The 18341-nt window shown below is 41.2% G+C and overlaps 1 protein-coding gene across 3 annotated transcripts in view; it reads left to right on the top strand.

The window, feature by feature from the left end:
• Nucleotides 1-1227: 1227 nt before the first annotated feature.
• The window catches only part of ROCK1 (Rho associated coiled-coil containing protein kinase 1), an 83101-nt gene continuing 65987 nt past the window's right edge, over nucleotides 1228-18341 (top strand). Inside the window, exon 1 of one of the 3 annotated variants that reach the window (XM_030266066.4) lies at nucleotides 1228-1881. In XM_030266066.4, the coding sequence (XP_030121926.2) occupies nucleotides 1789-1881 (93 nt within the window). In that variant the 5' untranslated portion in view covers nucleotides 1228-1788. The remainder of the gene's footprint in view (nucleotides 1882-18341) is intronic. The other 2 variants (XR_012054101.1, XM_030266065.4) reach the window with 2 other exon arrangements.

Raw genomic sequence — 18341 nt, 5'->3', positions numbered from 1 at the left:
GGCGGAAACACGGCGGCAACACCCCCCCATGGCACGGGGAACGGCGGGAAGCGCAGCTTTTCCCGGCGGGACGCTGGCCCCGGGCTCCGCGCAACTCCCGCCGGAACTGCCGGGCAGGGGCGGGCGCACAAGGACAGCGGCTCCCGGAAGGGGGATCCCGGGCAGTCCCACCGCCCCGCCCGCACCGGGGTCGGGGTCCGGCCGAACGCGCTGCCTCCCGCCCGCTCCCGCCTCTCCGGCTTTTTCCTTCACCAGGGCAACGAGGCTGGTGCAGGGTGTGGAGCGCACATCCCATGAGGAACGGCTGAGGGGCTGGGGGTGTTTAGCCTGGAGAAAAGGAGGCTCAGGAGTGACCTTATCGCTCTCTACAACTACTTGAACGGAGGGTGTGAGCAGCTGGGGTCGGCATCTTCTCCCAGACAACAAGTAACAGGACCAGAGAACACAGCCTTAAATTGCGCCAGGGGAGGTTTAGATTGGACATTAGGAAAGTCTCTTCACAGAAAGGGCGATTAGATGCTGGAATAGACTGTGCAGGGAGGTGGTGGAGTCACGGTCCCTAGAGGTATTTAAGGAAAGACTGGATGTGGCACTCAGTGCCCTGGTCTAGTTGACACGGTGGTGTTTGGTCACAGGTTGGCTCGGATGGTCTCCGAGGTCTTTTCCAACCCAACTGATTCGGTGGCTGTGATTCCTTCCCAGGCGCGCGCCCCCTGCCGCCGTCCCGGCCCGGCCCCGGCCGCACCGGAGCCGTTCCCCCGCGCATGCGCCCCGCGCCCCGTCCCGACTGTTCAAACAGGAAGGCGGACATGTTGGTGAATCTCGCAGGTTCCCTTGAAGCCGCCGGACCTCACGCTCTCCCCTCCCCTTAAGCCACCTCCTTCCTTCCTTCCCTCTCACGCCGCAACCTCGGGTCGTTTCTGAGGCGGTCCGGGCTGCCCTCACGTCCGTGAGGCGGAGGAGCAGAGAGGGAGGGGCTGAACCGGCGTTGGCAGCGGCGGGAGGCAGCGAGGAGAGCGAGAGGAAGAAAGATGCTGCTGCGGCCGTTCCGCCGGTGAGGTTACTCGTCCGCCGCCCGCGGGGGCACTCGCTCCGTGCCTTCCTCTCTTCCTCGCCCGGTGCCCACGGACGGAGCGACCCCACGGCGCTGAGAGGGGACTTCTAAGTTTTATTTTACCATCCATTTTTGCCTTGTTGGTGTGGCTGCAGGCTTTTGTCTTTTTTTTTTTCTTTTTTTTTTCTTTTTTCTTTTTTTTTTTTTTTGTTTCCCCTCTTCTGTTGTTTCTTCTGGTTCACCGGAAAGAAAGCCGCGCTCCGGAACCTGGCACCGACCCGCCGGCGCTGCAGCAGCGGGGCGAGGAGGAGGGACCGCTACGCTGGAGCCCAGGACGGCTTCCCTGGCTGGGAAAATGGGAATGCTGAGACGGTGGGGCCCGAGCAGAGGAGGGAGGGAGAGGAAACCTGCTGCTGCGGAGCTGTGAGCATCCCGGGAAGCTGCGTGCGTGCCTGGAGGAGCGGGGGGAGAAGCAGCCTCGTCCCCCGCCTGCTGCGGGCTCCCCTTGGATTCTCTGCCCCCTTTACAGGGACTTGCCCCAGAGACTTTTGTGATTGAAGGGATCTCGCAGGAGGCGCTTCCTCAGCCTGGTACAGGCTGTAGTTTCTCTTTTGCGCTCCCCTGTTCCTGTTTTTTATATTTTTTTTAATTTTTTTTTTTTTTACTTTATCTTTTTTTTTTTTTTTAACCTTAACTTTGCTCTGGAATAAGGGAAACTTTTAAACTCCGGAAACATGTCGACAGGAGAAAGTTTTGAGTCTCGGTTTGAGAAAATCGACGTGACTTTGAAGGACCCCAAATCCGAAGTGAACGTGGACTGTTTGCTGGTGAGTGCGGAGCGCCCATGGGCCCCCGGTCACGTCTCCCCGAATTCCTTACCCTGTGGGACCGAATCTCGCACTCCTGGCTGAGTCTCCGCCCTGCTCTGCTCCGTGCTGGTGTTTTGTTTACCCAGCGTTGGGCCGAGGGTGCGTGAGTGTGCCCGTGTGCCGGGAGAGCGGCTCATGCCAAGGAGGCGCCTGCCCAGCCCTGCCTCACACTTGTCATCTCTCGCTCCGAGCGCTGCTCTGTGCCTCGCCGGCTGTCACAGGGGCGGTGGAGCCTTTCCACAAAGGCGGAATTCGTGAGTGCCGTTCCTCTGTGTGAGCACAGGACGTCAAATAGCTTTGATACCGGTTCTCTCTCCAGCAACTTTTTTAAAGACCGAGGTCCTCTTATGCTGTGGTTAAGCACTGCAGCGCTGACAGTCGCATACAACACAATTAATAAGCCCTTACAGGTGGGGGCAGGTGTTTAAATGCATTTTAAAGTGGTGGTTGTGGTAGGCCTACTCGCTTGTTGTTTCCCTAATTGATTGTACCTAATAGCTGCATGTCACCAGTGCTGTCAGTGTTACAGCTGCATCATAGGAAAGCAAGCCGTAACACTTCCTGATGTAAAACCAATCGACGTCATTTGGTAGCCGATTGACAGAATTGGATGATCTTTTAGTTCTCATTTAGTTCACTGAGTACCACAGTAAACTGCATGCCAAATACAGCCAATTTGTTGGGGATGCATCTGGGTCCTTAGATATGCCTAGGGATGTCCTTAAATAGTACCAAAGTGTAATTTGTGCTTTCACACTGAAGTAGAGGGCTTATTTTCTTTGGAGCAAGTGATGGAAGTTCTTTAGTGTATTTTTTCCCTGGCTTTCTGTTGTCACAGAGAGGAACAAATAAATTGAATTTGTTCCTCGTATGAACCCTGACATTTGGGGTTGGAAGGGAAGGGAGGTGTGGGGGTGGAGATAGCTCTTAATAGTCATTCTTCATTTTTTGCTTCATGGTTCTTGGCAGAAAGCTTACTTTAGCATCAGGCAGTGAATAGATTAAAAGATTAGTGCAAGAATCTGTACAAGTTGACAATTTTTTTTTGTTTACTCTCTTTAACTTATTACAGTTTTTTGAGTTTCTGAAGTGTTGGCAGGTCCAACCTACATCCCTAGATAAAAGCAGAACCTTGTGGATGCTGTTGTCACAAAGGAAAATAGCACTGCATCTTCTAGTTAATTTGCTTCTCTTGGTCTACTTTACCTATCTGTCATCTTAGAACCACAGCTAATGAGAAGACCTCTGGTTCTTAGAATATAGTGTGTCAATTTTGATACCTCGAGACTTATCAGGCGTTTTTACGGCCAGGTTCTATTGATAGGTGGCAAGAATATAAAGTCAGCTAAGAGTCCAGAGTTTACATTAACCATGGCTCAGTTTGCTAGTATGTGCTGAACTGCTGGCTGTTGTATAGGGACCTTCCTACAGTTGTAAGAAAGAATTGCCAGGTATCAGACATGCAGTTGGTAGTATCTTTAACTGTATTCCTTAATCTTATAATCAGTTTAAGGATTTGCCCCATTTCAGTTATCTTAATTGTGATTAGGAGCTTAAGCTGTAGTCAGTTTGGGAATGAACTTGCTGGGATTCTTCCTGTCATGCTTGCTGAAAGTTGTAGAACATGTGTTTGCATTACAGATTTTAAGGTCCTTTGAAGTGACAGTTTCTTAGGAAATTTCTTTTAAATTATTACCAATTAAAGAAAATGATGCTTCTGAGGAAATCGCTTGATAAGCTAACTTTGTATGTGTTTGGTCAATAAGTCTTAACTGCTGGCTGGACATACACTTTGCTTCACTTGTTTTTGGGGTCTTTTCTATAGAAGAATATAAGTATCCTAACATTTTCTAAACGGCTTAAATGTTTTACACCAGTTCTTAATGTGATGATTCACACTATAAGCATCATTCTTGGCCCAAAGTACTATTTATATATCAAATCCATTAAAATCTGTATGGATATGCTTTTATGGAAGAAGTGCTTAGGTGTAATTGATTTGCATTTGAATACCTTCTGAAATGAACTCCCCATTCTCCTCCCTGCAAGTCTCAGTTAAAGAGGGAAATTTGACAGACTTTAGACGTGGTACACTTAACAAGAAAGTTAAATCGTATTTTTCTGACTACATACAAAAATTCTTTCTAGTAAAACTTTAAAAAATTAAAATATTTTTACCTTTGATTAAGGTTGTGCATTGATGCTCCTTACAACTGCTTTGACTTTTTCCTAAGCAAAGGTGGAAGCTAACTGTGTGTATCTGAGTGGAAATACAGGAATCACAGACACACAGACACTTCAACATCTGATATTCTATATGTGTATGTTTAAAATGCTGGGGTTCATTTAGGTTCAGGGAACATTTTTTTTTGACTGTATGATGAAAAGTCTCAGCAATGCTCTTGGCTTCTCTTAGGAGGTTTTTTTCCTCTAACTTGGCTTCATTTTTCTTCTGCTCTTATTTTTCTTCCCCATCAGTTTGTAGCCTTCATAGACTAAGAGACAAGACATGGAATAACCTTTAAATCAGCTTTGTAGCCATTTTGGGCTTTGTAACTGTCATAAGCTATGTTCTGTATGCTAGAAAGAGTCTAAATTTATATGTGAAATAATATGAGAACTCTTAAGAAAAGAAGATGGGGTGGGGCCTGATACAAAGGAAGATGTTACCGTTTGAGGAAGGTGTGGGAGAAGAGTGCTGACAACAGAGCCAAGCAGGCGGAAAAGGCACACCGAGGGCCTTGTAACTTCGATTTACATGCTGCAGGAAGGAAATTCATAAAGCTGAAGTGCAGGAGAGAGATGTATTTATTTTTCCTGTTTTTTCTTATGTAACTGTAATAAAAAACAGAGTAAGAAAATGAATTTAAGTTGCAACTGTCTGTAACAAGATTTGTTTCTTTGGGGCTTCCATGCACTTGATTTAGTAGTAGGCAGGGGAATCATGTTTTTTTTTGATGAGGCATGAGGAGGCCTAAGCCCGAGTTAAGCACAGACAATGTGTCACAACATCATGTAGTGCATTTGCTCAAAATATTTGGTACTAGGAGTCCTACAGTCCCCAAAAGATGTAATAAGACTGAAGGCTGTGTTAGAGAGGTGGTCACACTGTGGGGTGTGCAGTGGTCAGATCCTGGTAATTTCCATAGGGGTGTTGAGTAGGCCCAAAGGCAGTGTAAGTGACTAACTGTTAACTTGAGCTAAGTGAGCTTAAACACTGAAAAGTAGTGTTCAGTTAGCATAGTTCTACAACAATTTTTGGAATGAACCCACATTTTAGTAAATTCTGGGCTTTATGGGCTTCCAGTTTTTGTAGAGTGGGAAGTCAAGGGGTATAGCAAGTGTGTAGATGTGGGACATTTTGACCTGGAATTGCATATGGTTTTGATTCTAAAATAACTAGTAACTTTTCATGAAAATGTATTTCAGTGTTCTCTCTGTTTAGGTAGGAACTCATGAAGAGTGTTTTTATGGTTTATACAGGCACTTGAGTTATTATATATATTTTCTTTTTATATATAACAATATAATATTAAAATTATTAATGTACTTAGTTACTTCCGTAGTTGATTTTAGAAACTTCACACTTTTGTTGGTCTTAATCATCAAAGATGTCAAATATTTCATTTATTGAGCAGTTTGTCTTCAAAATAACTGACAGCAGTAAACACTGCAAATCAAAGCATATCACAAACTTGTTTTATCTACTCTGAAGAGATTTCCATTTTTGTTGCACCAGAAATGCATAGCTACAGAGCTTGATTCACCTGTTTTTCCTAGGTTGGTTTCATCAGCTAGATTAAATAATGTTCATCTGTCTTGCATAGGAAAAGGCAAGATGATCTCCTCATCTTTGATATTTGGAGTTCTATATATATCTCTGTTACTAGACATATTTCCCTTCTGTTAAATGTGTTAGAAAGCTCTTCTGAAGACTTTGTGATTAGGGATTTCGATAATAAAATTTTAAAAAGCAATAAATAAAAAGTAAATAACTAAAAGTACCTTTACTTTAGAGGTATCTATCCAAATAGCTGTTGAAATCATGTTGACTGAAATCACACTAACTCTGCTCTTAAAGTCTGAGTGATTAAATGCCAGAAAAATTTGATATTTTAGAAGCTTCCTTGATTGCTAATGAAGCTTCTTGTGTGTGTATATATATATATTCAAGAAGCAGAACATCACAAACACTTGCAGATTGTCAGCTTCAGGATTCTTTAAGTTGTCTGAAGATGGTGCAAAGTGAGTGAAAGTGTTGTGATTGACAAAATCTCCTTGGACGTGTTTCTACCATTCTTTAGGTCCAAGTGGAAGGTCTGCAGTTGTATTGGGGCAATCAGCAGCATCACTACAGACTGCGTGTTGAATGGTTTGAGAGCAGCCCTGTGGAGAAGGATTTTGGGGTAGTGTAGATGTAGATTGGACATGAGGAAGAAGTTTTTTACCGGGAGGGTGGTGAGGCACTGGAACAGCTTGCCTGGAGAAGTTGTGGATACACCATCCATGGAAGTGTTCAAGGCCGGATTGGATGGGACTTTGAGCAACCTGGTATAGGGGAAGGTGTCTTTGCCCATGGCAGGGGTTTGGTACTAGATGACCCTTAAAGGTCCCTTCTAACCCAAACCATTCCATGATTTGGTAGTTAGATTCAAAATAAGACTTCTGGCTGACCTAGAAATACAATTCCATGTCTTGAAATTCCATATCTGAACGTCATATGCAAAAATAATGTTAATTATTACCATTAATTGTTACTGTAAATGTTAATTAACATTAATAATAATGTTATGTAATGTTATCTACTCATCACTACAGATTATGAAATACTAAAATTCATGTTAAGTCAATGATAAAATATATCTTGATATGTTAGTCAAAGGTAAAATGCAACTCTAAGTTGGCTTTGAAAATAAGTAACTTGATGGTTTCTTATTTCAAGTTGCATCTCTTAAGAATTTTTAGTATTACATTAGCCATTAGAAATTTAACAGTAGAAATGTGGAACTGTCGAAATGTTAGCATTTGTTTCATGGTGTATGGTAGGTTTTACAGAAGAATTAATAGTTAACTTAGCCAATTCTTCTGCTTATAAAACTAGAGACTGTGTAGGAATGTAATTATTTATTTTTCCTACAAAAAGTTTTAATGAGGAATGATAATAGAAAGTTGATGTTAAGACACATTTCAACAAGAGGAATAAAACACCCAACTAAGCTATAAATGCTCTTACAAAGTAAAAATATTAGTAAACAATGTCCTTTCCCCTGGCAACTGCAGAGTGGTTATTTTTTGTTGCTTGAGGGAAGGAAGAGGGAAACACCTGGAATTTGTTTGCTGGACAAATTGAAAATCAACCTGTTGGTCTGTAAATCTTTGACTTTGAGGACAGTGATAGCTTCAGGAGCCACTCATTGAGAACTTAATAAATACTGAGAAGCCCTGTGAGCAGATGATGTTGGTAGCCTCACAGCTGCTGTTAACAGAATTCCCTAGGTCATACTTTAGTACTATATAAAAATAAAAAGCTTTTTGAGGTCTCTTACCAGAGAACACTGAGATGTTTGTCTTGATACAGGATGTTTATGTTGAATTTAAGAGGTCCCAAACCGTGTAATTAAAGTCTTTTTTTGGTGGATGTTGCTTGATTTTATTTGTCAAAACTCATTTGTCATCAAGAAATTTCAGTTCCAAATAGAAATACTGAGAAACTGAACTTATGTATCTGAGGAAAAAAATGGAGAATGGTTAAAAACTTTTCTGTCTTTGCCTTCATTTGTCCAGTCATTCCATCAGCAATAAAGCCAGAAGGATGATGTGACAATACTGGTAAAACTGCAGGCACTAAACAGGCAACTCCCAGTTATAGCTCAGTTAAAGCAAATGCAAATAACACCATCTTTTAGCTTCCTTAGCAGTCTGCTGAAATTAACACGCGAATTAGTGTCAAGGCACACAGCATGGACAGCAAACAGGTGGAGCAGGGAGCCACGTGCAGCAGGAAAGCTGTGACACTGGAACACTGGCGTGGAACAGGCTCCCCAGGGCAGTGATGGAGTCCCCATACCTGGAAGGGACATGTGTGTAGAGGTGGCACATGGGGACACGATTTAGTGATTGTTCTTGGCAGTGCTGGGGAAATGGTTTGACTCAATGACCTTACAGGTCTTTTCCAGCCTAAATGATTCTGTGAACAGTGATTGAACAAGTGCTGAAACAGGATCTTTGAGAAGAAGAAAAGTGGTTTGGAGCTTCTCTTTTCCATGTTGTTTTGCTGTGCTGAGATGATTGGATTGCCTGTGCTGAAGTCTCCAGTCAGCGAGGTAGAGATGTCTCTGCGGTGTGCTCAGCTTCAGCAGGGTGTAAGGTGCTGTGGTGCATCTTCAGTTACAGCTGTCTGGAGGCTGTCTGGACGAACAGGAGCTGCTTGGCTGGGTTGGCTGCCCATGTTGCTACGGGAGAACCAGCACAGGATCAGCACCAGCTTCTGACTGGAGCAGGGGTCAAAGTCTATTCTGATACTCAAAATCTTGTAAAGGATTTGCTTTCATTAGCTGAAAGGTTGCCACTCCCTGTCAATATTTATACAATAAAAACTGTCACGGGGACAGTATGTAAGATCTCTTTATTAGTAGGTCCTGTTTGAAATCCAACTGCAGATTTCTTTATTTTAGCTTCTCTTACTTTCTTATATGCATTCATTTTTCTGTTTTATTCATAGAGCTCAGAAATATGTGAAGGTTTGCTTGTTTTTTTTGTCAGTTGCATGATCTGAGATGATGCAAAGACCTAATGCTTGGACATCTCAGTAGGAAACGCTGCACACGCTAAGGCTTTAGTTTGGACTCTAGATTGGAACTGCCTAAAAGTGTTTCTAGCTTGAGTGTGTCTGGGCTGTGGAGTTTATAATTGAACTGGAAACACAAGTGGAACACATCCTTGTTTTTTCTTACTGATCTCTGTGAGTCATAATATTCACGTAGAAAAAATCCTTCAATGCTAATAGTTATGTAAAGATTGACTAATTGTGTCTTTATATTTTTCTCTAACATAGTAGAAAGCAGTGTAGTACTTTGTGCTGCACTATATTCAGATGTATTAAATGCTAAGGTATGAGTATATTGAGGAAAACTTGATGTGAGATACCTACATAGAAAATGCATTAATAGAAGATGGCTGTTTTCATGTGTAGTCAGTGACTCGACTGCTATGAAAATACTGTTTCTCTGGAGGGTCAGCTTAATTTTTAGCAAATTATTAACAGCCAAAAAAAAACCCTGACTACACAAAACTAAATATGTCATCTGGAATGTGCTTTTTGAAAAAGAGGAAGCCAGAAGCTTGTCTTGACATCTGGAAATTTCAGCTAGGAAATTTTTTCCTGTTTTGTGGTTGGAGATGTTACATTTTTCAGCAGATGGTTACTAAAACTTGTATTATAGCCATAATGGTTATTTCCAGCGGGAAAGTGTGAAGGAACAGTGGTTTGGGCATTCATCTCCAGCTGGCTGCTATTTGATCACTTGTTTCTTTTGTCTAGATCAGTTACTTTGGATGGTGATTTGGAAGTCTGACTTATTAATTTTTATTACCATGTATTATGGGAAAGTGGTACATTGTTGAGTACAAATGATGTTTTTTTCACAGAATGATTGAGGCTAGAAAGAACCTCTGGAGGTCCCTCATTCCCCTGCTCTGATAGAGTGGCTTAGACCAGGTTGCCCAGGAAGACTTTTGACAACTGCATTGTCCTTCATTGTCCTAACTACAACTTCTCTGGGCAACCTGTAATTTTCTCTGTTGAAGCTTCACACAGCAGAAAATAAAATTTACCAAAACTAAATAGAAAACACTAATTTGACATTTATTTGCAGAGTTCTAGCCTTCTTGTTCAGTAAACCTGTTTCTAGCCCAAATAATTTTTTGAAAGGTATCTGCCACAGAAGACCAGAAGAACTTTCTGTGTGGAGGCATTTGTAGATTTGGATATTTTAAGCATAAGTATTTGTACCTGGATCAGTTGCTGTGAATTCATAAGCTCATATTTAATTTGTGAATGTGGTTGAAACAGATGTGAGATTTTCCTATTGGAGCTAAAAAGAGAGTGCCTTGCGGTCATCTCCAGTTTGCACTCCACAAGTGCCACTTCAGTTTTTCTTGATTATGTAGCCTTGTGTTTTCTGTATCTGTATACACAGGTCATATTCCTCTTGACAGGCAGTGAGGGACACTGGGTAGGACTTCCTTATTGTTCTGGAAGTGTGAATGGCTTTTTGATACTGATGTGACAGAAACCTGTCCCTGAGAGACTGGAGGAGAGACTGCCTGTGGAGTTTTCAGGCAGAATCTTCAGAGGAGAGACTTCAGCTTCAAACTTTGACTTCAGACATGCTGAAGTGTGAGGTGTCAGTACAAGCACCATCTTCCTAGAGTATGAGATCTGGGGGCTCATTTGGCTACAAGTGTGCAAGTGGCTCTGTTAAGAGGGGAGGAAACCTCTCCAGCCGGGAGCTAACCAAGTAGGAGTGGATGGGGAAGATCCTTCAGGGAGGAGTGAGGTGAGGGTAGGACAGGAGGAGTGAGTGTGCACTGGTTGTACTTGGCTTGTGCTTTCTGCAGATGCTAGTTTGTGTGAATAATACCAGGCAGGACATGAAGCTGTGGTTGAAAATAGAGATAAGACTCGTGCCTCACAACTTTGTGTTGATTCTCTGCACTGCTGTCAGTGTTAGAGGTGGAATCATACAATTCCCTTCTTTGGTATGAAATCTGATTATACAAATGTATTTTTATACTGCTTAGAATATAATATATTGCTTATATAATATAATATAATGCTTAGAAATATAATATTTGCTTAGAAAGTAGCTTTGGTTGTAGGCACGCGAAGAATCCTGTTGGTATTGAGCTGAGAGAATTTATTCTCTGCTTTCAAAGAGGGAAGGTGGTTCTGCCACTTCAGTGAGGGTTTTGTTTATTGCTCTAATACATCTTCTGTGAGTAGCTGTCCTCCTCCTTCAACTTAAATCATTACCAAGTTCACTGGCAATTAAGCAAACAATTGCCAGTATAATGATGATACAATTTTTGGTGGTCTCGGGACTATTTAAACCTGCTGTTACATGCTATATATCCTCTTTTGTGGAAATTCAAGGCTGAAGGTAGTGCCAGCCAAGTGGTAGACTCACTAGGATTTGAACTTTTTGCTCTGCTGGTATTGGCAACAATCACCATGGCTTTTGAAAGAGGGGCTGTTGTTACCAACATTTGTGGAGAAAGATGGTGACATAAATAAAAAAAAATGCCCATGAAGACCTGTGAGTGAAAACTGAACTATTGATGGGATTGTGTATTTTATTGCGTTGCCTTTTGTTTGAGTAGTGGGTTTGTTGGTTGGTTGTTTTGTTGTTTTTTTTTTTTTTTTTTTCCCAATACACTGAATTTATAATTGGACATGTCATTAATGAGCTAGGCTTTCTCTGTAGTGAATAAATCAGTAGGTTTCCTGGAAGAGCTTTTGTCTTTTGTGTTTTACTAAAATGCCCATGGCTATTTTTAGCCTTTCTCATACTACACAAACTGTTTTGTGCCTATGAGTTTTGGAAGTAGCATGACCTTAAAGTGTTTGGAGATAGTTTTGACTTGAAAAATCAGGTCATCAGAGAAATCATTAGGGCTAGTCACAATGTAGTTCTGAGTCAAGCTATGGGTAGGAAAACCATATTTAGGAGAATTCTGGGTTGTTTGTCTAAAGAAAAAAGTTTTAACACAAAGAAGGTCTTGTGTCACGTAACTTGCAAACTTCAGAGCTATTTATTGATTCTGTGTGGCAAACTGGATTGGAGTTAAGGAAAGAACTAAAAGTCTCTCTTGCACTTGTTCTTGAAGGGTGTGTAAGGTCAGAGGAATCTTTGAAGTGTTTTTCTTTTGTTTCTTTTCTATCCTCAAATGCCTTCCGGCGCTGGTAAGAAAGCTTTTGTCCATAACATATCTGGTAGTTTGGACTTGGGATTTAAGCAGATAGCATTTAGAGGTAAAATTGGGGTGTTAGATGCTGGTGCTTTGGGTCTGGGACTGCAGTGACTCTGTAGACAACTCCTCCGTGACTTCCTGCTGTCTGTACAGTTGAGTTTTGGTTGGCATCAGGGAATAGTTGGGATGGTTGCATTGTTCATTTCTTCGTTCATCTCCTCTTTGAGCTTCTGGCAAAGAACGGAGTCAGATTAACTTCACCTTCATATAAAGAATAGTTTCTGTCATAGTTCTTCACAAGTTCGTGGGAAAGAAGGGTCTGAGAGCCATGAATTCTAGCTGGGAGAAAAATTGATTTTTTTTTTTTTTTCTTTTTATATACCCTGTTTCATTGCAGTTTGACAAACTCATAGATATGGTCAGGAACAAAAAAAAAAGGGTTGATAAAAATAATTTATTTTCAGATTGGGAAGTTTTTTTCAAAGTTTCTGATGCCCTGTAAGTAGAAGCTTAATTTTTCAATTTAAGATTCAGCCAGAATAGGCAGCTGAAGGTTTTCATTCCAATCTGGCTATCTTGTGAGAGGTTGACTAGCTCTACCAATGCAGGACATCTTTTGCTTTCTTTCTTGTATATTTCAACATCAAAAAATTTACCTTACAGTGGTGCTGCATTACTCATATTTTGTGGGAGGAAATAACAGTGTTCCGCAAAGATGTATTGTTCAAACAAGCTGAAATCCTAAGCTTTCTTCTGATAATGATAATCCCACTTATAGGCCCTTACATGTAATTTAAGAACAAGTCTTCTCAGCTGATGGATTAGCAAAAGTGAAAAAAAAAATAGGGTCATGAGTTTTTGAAGAATTACTTTAAAAATTAATATGATGTTTTTACAAAATAAGTTGGTTTTTTTTTCAGAGGAGTTGAAATCAACATAAACTCTTTCATAACAATGGAACAAGACACAATCTTTAACAAGTAGCTTGCAACTTAGAGCTAAAGTTTATGCTTAAGATTAGATAATTCTCTGTAGCTCTTGCTTTCCTTGAATTTCGTCATGATAAACTAATGTCTTTCAGGTATAATAAAGTGCAGTTCACAGAAATGAGCTGGTTTATTTGTTAAGCTCCCTTTCTACATCCAGAAGGTGGAAACAGTGTTAGCCATTAAGAGCACCTGATGAAGTTGGGCAAGATAACCGTGTCCTCATCTCTGCAAAATAGAACAATCACCTAATTTTTAAATCCAGAAGGGTGGTGTCTGTTGTCATGATTTTATGTTCTTCAGTCTTCACATAATTTGTTTCACTTCTGCAGTAGAAGTAAAACCCATAATCGTGCTCTGACATGTAAAGGAGAAACAACTAATGGGGCAGCCAACAAAAATGATTTTGTCAGTAATGCCAGTCCTGTCAATTTATAGTCTCAAGTTAATTCTTAAACTTGTGCAATGGGTATTTGCCTACCATAACTTACTTAATTCTTGACAGGTTTAAAAAATAACTTTACCCTTTTCACGTTGAGGTTGTGAAAAGTCAGTTAGTCAATTTAAATACTTCATCTTGTTTTAGTACCAGTCAAATATGTCTTGAAAAGACAGGAAGTGAAATGAAAATTGGTGTGCCATTTTATCCTCTAGCCTTAGTAAATAAAATATCAACAAATAGAGGCATCTGTGCAATATCTGTAATACTGTGATATATCTTTCTTTGCTTTTGAATATTTTAAACTGCAGAACACAACAGATTACATTTATGGTGTGGCAGAGGTAGGGTACAAGAACAAGAAAAATGCCCTTTTTGGAGAAAGAAGTCTTGTCTGCCTGAAGGGTAATTGTATGAATATGTGGTTTGGAAAACAGGTAGAGAAAATAGTAAGATGATAATTAAAGATGATTTTGGTGTTGGAATTGTTTGTTTGGCCTAATGGGCCTTAAGTTAGGATTTCCTGATTTCTTCAGTCTTTTTGTGAGGCTGTTTTCTATTTCTGTTTCCTGCATCTAAAATAAGGAAGTACTTCCCCAACCCCCACAATTTGCGGGTTTGATGGCATGGTAGCAAGTTACATTTTGTCCTTCTTTTAAGGAGTAGGGAAATTTCACTGGTAGTACCATTGGGTATTCAAAAAGCAGACATCAAGCTACAAAAATATGTGTCAAACATGAATGGCCAACAAAAACCTCCACAGCAAGAGTTAAAGTCAAAAGGCAGGTGTCAGTCTGTTTAACATTGCATCTTCATTGGTATGTTGCAAACTGCTTTTTTAATAAAATATGTTGCTTTCAAATTTTTAAAATTACTTTCCTAGAATCACAGGAATACCGAATTGGACCCACAAGGATCATCCTGACCTTGAACATTTTACAAATCCCATGAACCTTAGGGCATTGTTGGAATGCTTCTTGAGCTCTGTCGGGGTTGGCAGTGTGGCCAGTTCCCTGGGGAGCCTGTTCTAGTGCCTAACCACCCTCTGGATGAAGAACCTTTTCCTAATATCAGACTTAAAACTTCCCATGACACAGCTTCATGCCATTCTCTTGGGTCTTGTCACTGATCACCAGAGAGAAATCAGTGTCTACCCTGCACTTCCCCCATGAGGATGTTATAGGCTGCAGTGAGGTCTGCCCTCTGTCTCCTCTTCTCCAGGCTGAACAAGCCAGGTGATCTCAGCCATTCCTTATGAAGTCCTGAACCACCTCTGTGGCCCTCCTTTGGACACTCTCTAAAAGCTTTGTATCTTTCTAATTTTTTGGCACTCAAAACTGCCCCTAGCACTCAAGTTGAGGCTGCCCCTGCGCAGAGCAGAGTAGGACAATCCCCTCTCTTGCTGGGCTGGTGATGCTGTGCCTGATGCTACCCAGAAGATGCTTGGCCGTTCTGGCTGCCAGGGCACTGCTGACTTAGATTCAACTTGCCATTGACCAGGACCCCCAGGTCCCTTCCCATGGCACTGCTTTCCAGCATCTCATTCTGGTCTGTATGTACATCCAGGGTTGCCCGTCCCAGGTGCAGAATCCAGCACTTTTGTTTATGGTTTGTGGTTGCCCAGCCTTCAGATTTGTTGATGTGTCTCTGCAGGGCCTCCTTGCTTTTGAGGGAGTCAACAGGTCCTCCCAATTTAGTATCACTGGCAAAATTACTTAGTGATCCTTCTAGTCGTGCATCCAAGTAATTTTTGAAGATGTTGATGAGCACAAGGTCCTATGGAGGGATAGAGTCCTGCAGAACCCTGCTGGTGTCAGGTCAGCAGTCTGATGTCACCCCATTCGCTACAACTTTGGACCTGACCCGTGAGCCAGTCGCTCGTCCATCCTCTGGTATGTTTATCCAGCTGAATCCTGGACATTTGATCCGGGGGGACACTGTGAGACAGTACTGAAAGCTTTACTGAAATCCCAAAAGATGAGGCCAGCTGGCTTCCCTTGATGCCTAGGTGGGTTACCTTGTCATAAGAGGGAATTAAGTTTGTTGAGCAGGACTTTCCCCTCAGGAGCCCATACTGATTGTGACTGATGACTGCGTTGTCCTTCAGGTGTTTTTCAATACCTCCCCAGATAAGCTTCTCTATAATAGTCATTGAAGTGACATTGACAGGCCTGTAGTTTCCAGGGTCATCCTTCTTGCCCTTCTTAAATTGGCACAATGCTTACCAGCTTCCAGTCAGCTGGAACCTCTCTAGATTCCCAAAATAATTAAAAAATCGTTGAGAGGGTTATCCTTTTGAGTTTGAGCTATATTTTTCTTAAATTCCAGATGTTCCCACAGACAGGCAGGGAAAACTGATTTACATGGACATGGGCTTATGACTGCAAAAACTGTTTTTGAGTAAAGAAAATTAGTTTCTCTGCATGCTAGTGCATATTAGTATACGAACCTAGAAATTACTGTGCTTCATTATAATAAGTAAATTTTTACAATACATTAGCTTTTTTAGTAGCATGTTCATAATGTTCATCACTCTCTTTGCATTGAATGTGTGGTAGAGAATTAGTGTATTTTTAGGGGGGAAATTGTATACAAAGAGGAGCTTAATGAAATTTGATGCTTTCAATGGAAAAAAATGTCAGTAGTGGCTGTTTGAACTGTGTTGTGCATGTATATGAAGCTGTTAAAATGAAGATACATGCATTTTAAGTTGCACTTAAACTGTGGTGTCCAATGCTTAACTGATAATGATCAGTAGTATAACGGGAGACTCTTCCTGTTTGCCATAGTTTCCAGTGGTGTAATCACTGGAGGAAAGGGGGGAGATCACTAAAATGTTCCATTGACCTAAGCAGTTTGAGGGTTGTAATAAATAAAGTTTATTAGTTCTCTGAAATAAGTCTCCTTCTTGTTAGCCTTACATACTGAGTAGGCAGTGATTTTGTACCTTAATGAATTAATATACAACTATTGCTTGCTTTTTAAATCTGAAGGTGTGCTTAACAGATTTCCACAAAAGCCTTTATGTGAAAAGATTCATTAATCACTCAAGATCATAGTTAAATAAATTAATTTGATAAAAAGAAATTTTTAGTACCTTCACAGAATTTTATATACATGTATACACACTATATTTGATGAAAAATAGGATATCATTATATTCATTTTCCTTTTAAAATCTGCAAATTCAAAAAAATACTCTACAAATTCAGTTCAAGTACTCTAAGATTCAGAAAAATTGTTAGGAGTTTTTGTTTTCAATACTGTGCAGTTATAATTTTCTACTCTAGATTTTGTTAGAAGGAAAGTGATGAAAATATTTCGGTATACTGAATGGTGACACCAAAACTGCACAAGGAATGATCTACCTAAAGTTTGCCAATATAGAATTGAATTAATTTTGGTGAGACATCAAATATGTACTATTTAAAAAATAAATCAGAACTTGTGGTGGTTCTTGGGTTTTACTCAGGCTTGAAGCCTGCCACAAGTGGAGTGTCCTGGGGTGGATGCTGGTCCTAATGCTCTCTAGTGTCTTCCTGCATGACCTGGGTGGTGGCATTTACTGGTACCCTCAGTAAATTTACTGATGACACTGACCTGAGTAGTGAGGAGAAGGAAGAGACATTTTACAGAGAGATCTGGACAGGCTGGAAGAGTGGGCAAACAAGAACAGTATGAAGTTGAACGAAGTCAAGGGCAGTGTCTTACATCTGGGATGACACAACCGAAGAGCCTGGTACAGGCTGGGATCTGTGAGGCTGGAAGCAGCCTTGCTGACCTGGGGACCCTGTTGGACAGCGAGGTGGACATGAGTCAGCAGAGCACGGCTGCAGCAACAAAGGCAAGTTGGATCCTAGGCTGCATCTACAGAGGGGTCAATAGCAGAGTTGGAGCTGTAATCATTCCACTCAGTGCTGGTAAGGGCACATCTGTAGGGAGGTGTCCAGTTCTTGTTCCTGTAATTCAAGAAGAGCTCTAAAGGAGGGTCACAAAGGTGATCAGAGGCCTGGAGAACTTGGTTTGTGAGGGAAAGGTGAGGGTGCTTCCCTGGTAGAAGGGTTGGGGGACCTCATTGTGGTGTTCCAGTACTAAAAGGACAGCTACAAAGAAGAGAAAAGTTGTCTTTTCAGGAGGAGAAAACAAGGGCCAACATGTACATGTTGCATTGGGAGAGGTTTATGTACAAAATAAATTTTTTGCTGTGACAGTAGTCAGTCATTGGAGCAGTGTCCTCAGGGATGTGGTAGAGCCCCATTGTTGGTGGTTTTCAAGACTCAGCAGGGTGCTGGGCAATCTCATCAAGGCTCCCTTTTGTTTGAACAGTCAGACAGAGTGAACTTTTGAGGTGTCACCAAATCTAGACTGTTCTGTGATCCTCCGTCTTTGGAGAAAATATCTCTACAGTTTCACTGGTTGGTTTTCCCTTTGCCTTTTCCTAGCTTTGTTTCAGAGCCTCAGTGAAGCTATTAAATCAGTGCAACATGTTTGCAGCAGTGCTAGTTAAGCAGAAAGTAATGGTATGTGCTATATGTACAGATTGTTTCCTCAGCTATCAAAGTCCCATTTTCTGAGCTGACACTTTATAGGATATGATATCTGTGCTGAGCACCACGATGTTATTTTCTCTTTTAGCAACAGATCTGGTGTCATGAGACTTAAAGAGAAAAACCTTTAAAGGTAGTGGCCTGAAGACATGGAAGAAACTCAACCACAGAATGCATGCATAACAAATCTAGTTTCTAAGTGGACAAAAATATAAACCACTGTTATTTCCTTAAATATTTTTAACTCTAAATAGCAATAGTGTCTGAATTTTAAAAAGAAAGCAATGGAAAAAGCAGCTCCACAGAGTTAATTTTTGTCTTTGTGACATACTCTAGAAGTTAAGATGAGCTGTATCTGGAAGATAGAATATTCTGAAAGAATATTCTGAGAATTTAAACCCGCAAGTTCAAATGATCCATTTGGATTGGAAAGATACCTCTGTTAAGCTAAGAGAAACTTGCAAAATAATCCGG

Source organism: Taeniopygia guttata, chromosome 2, assembly GCF_048771995.1.
Source record: "Taeniopygia guttata chromosome 2, bTaeGut7.mat, whole genome shotgun sequence".
Lineage (NCBI taxonomy): Eukaryota > Metazoa > Chordata > Aves > Passeriformes > Estrildidae > Taeniopygia > Taeniopygia guttata.
Note: the sequence above shows the minus strand (reverse complement) of the source record. Positions and strands in the feature narration are given on the sequence as shown.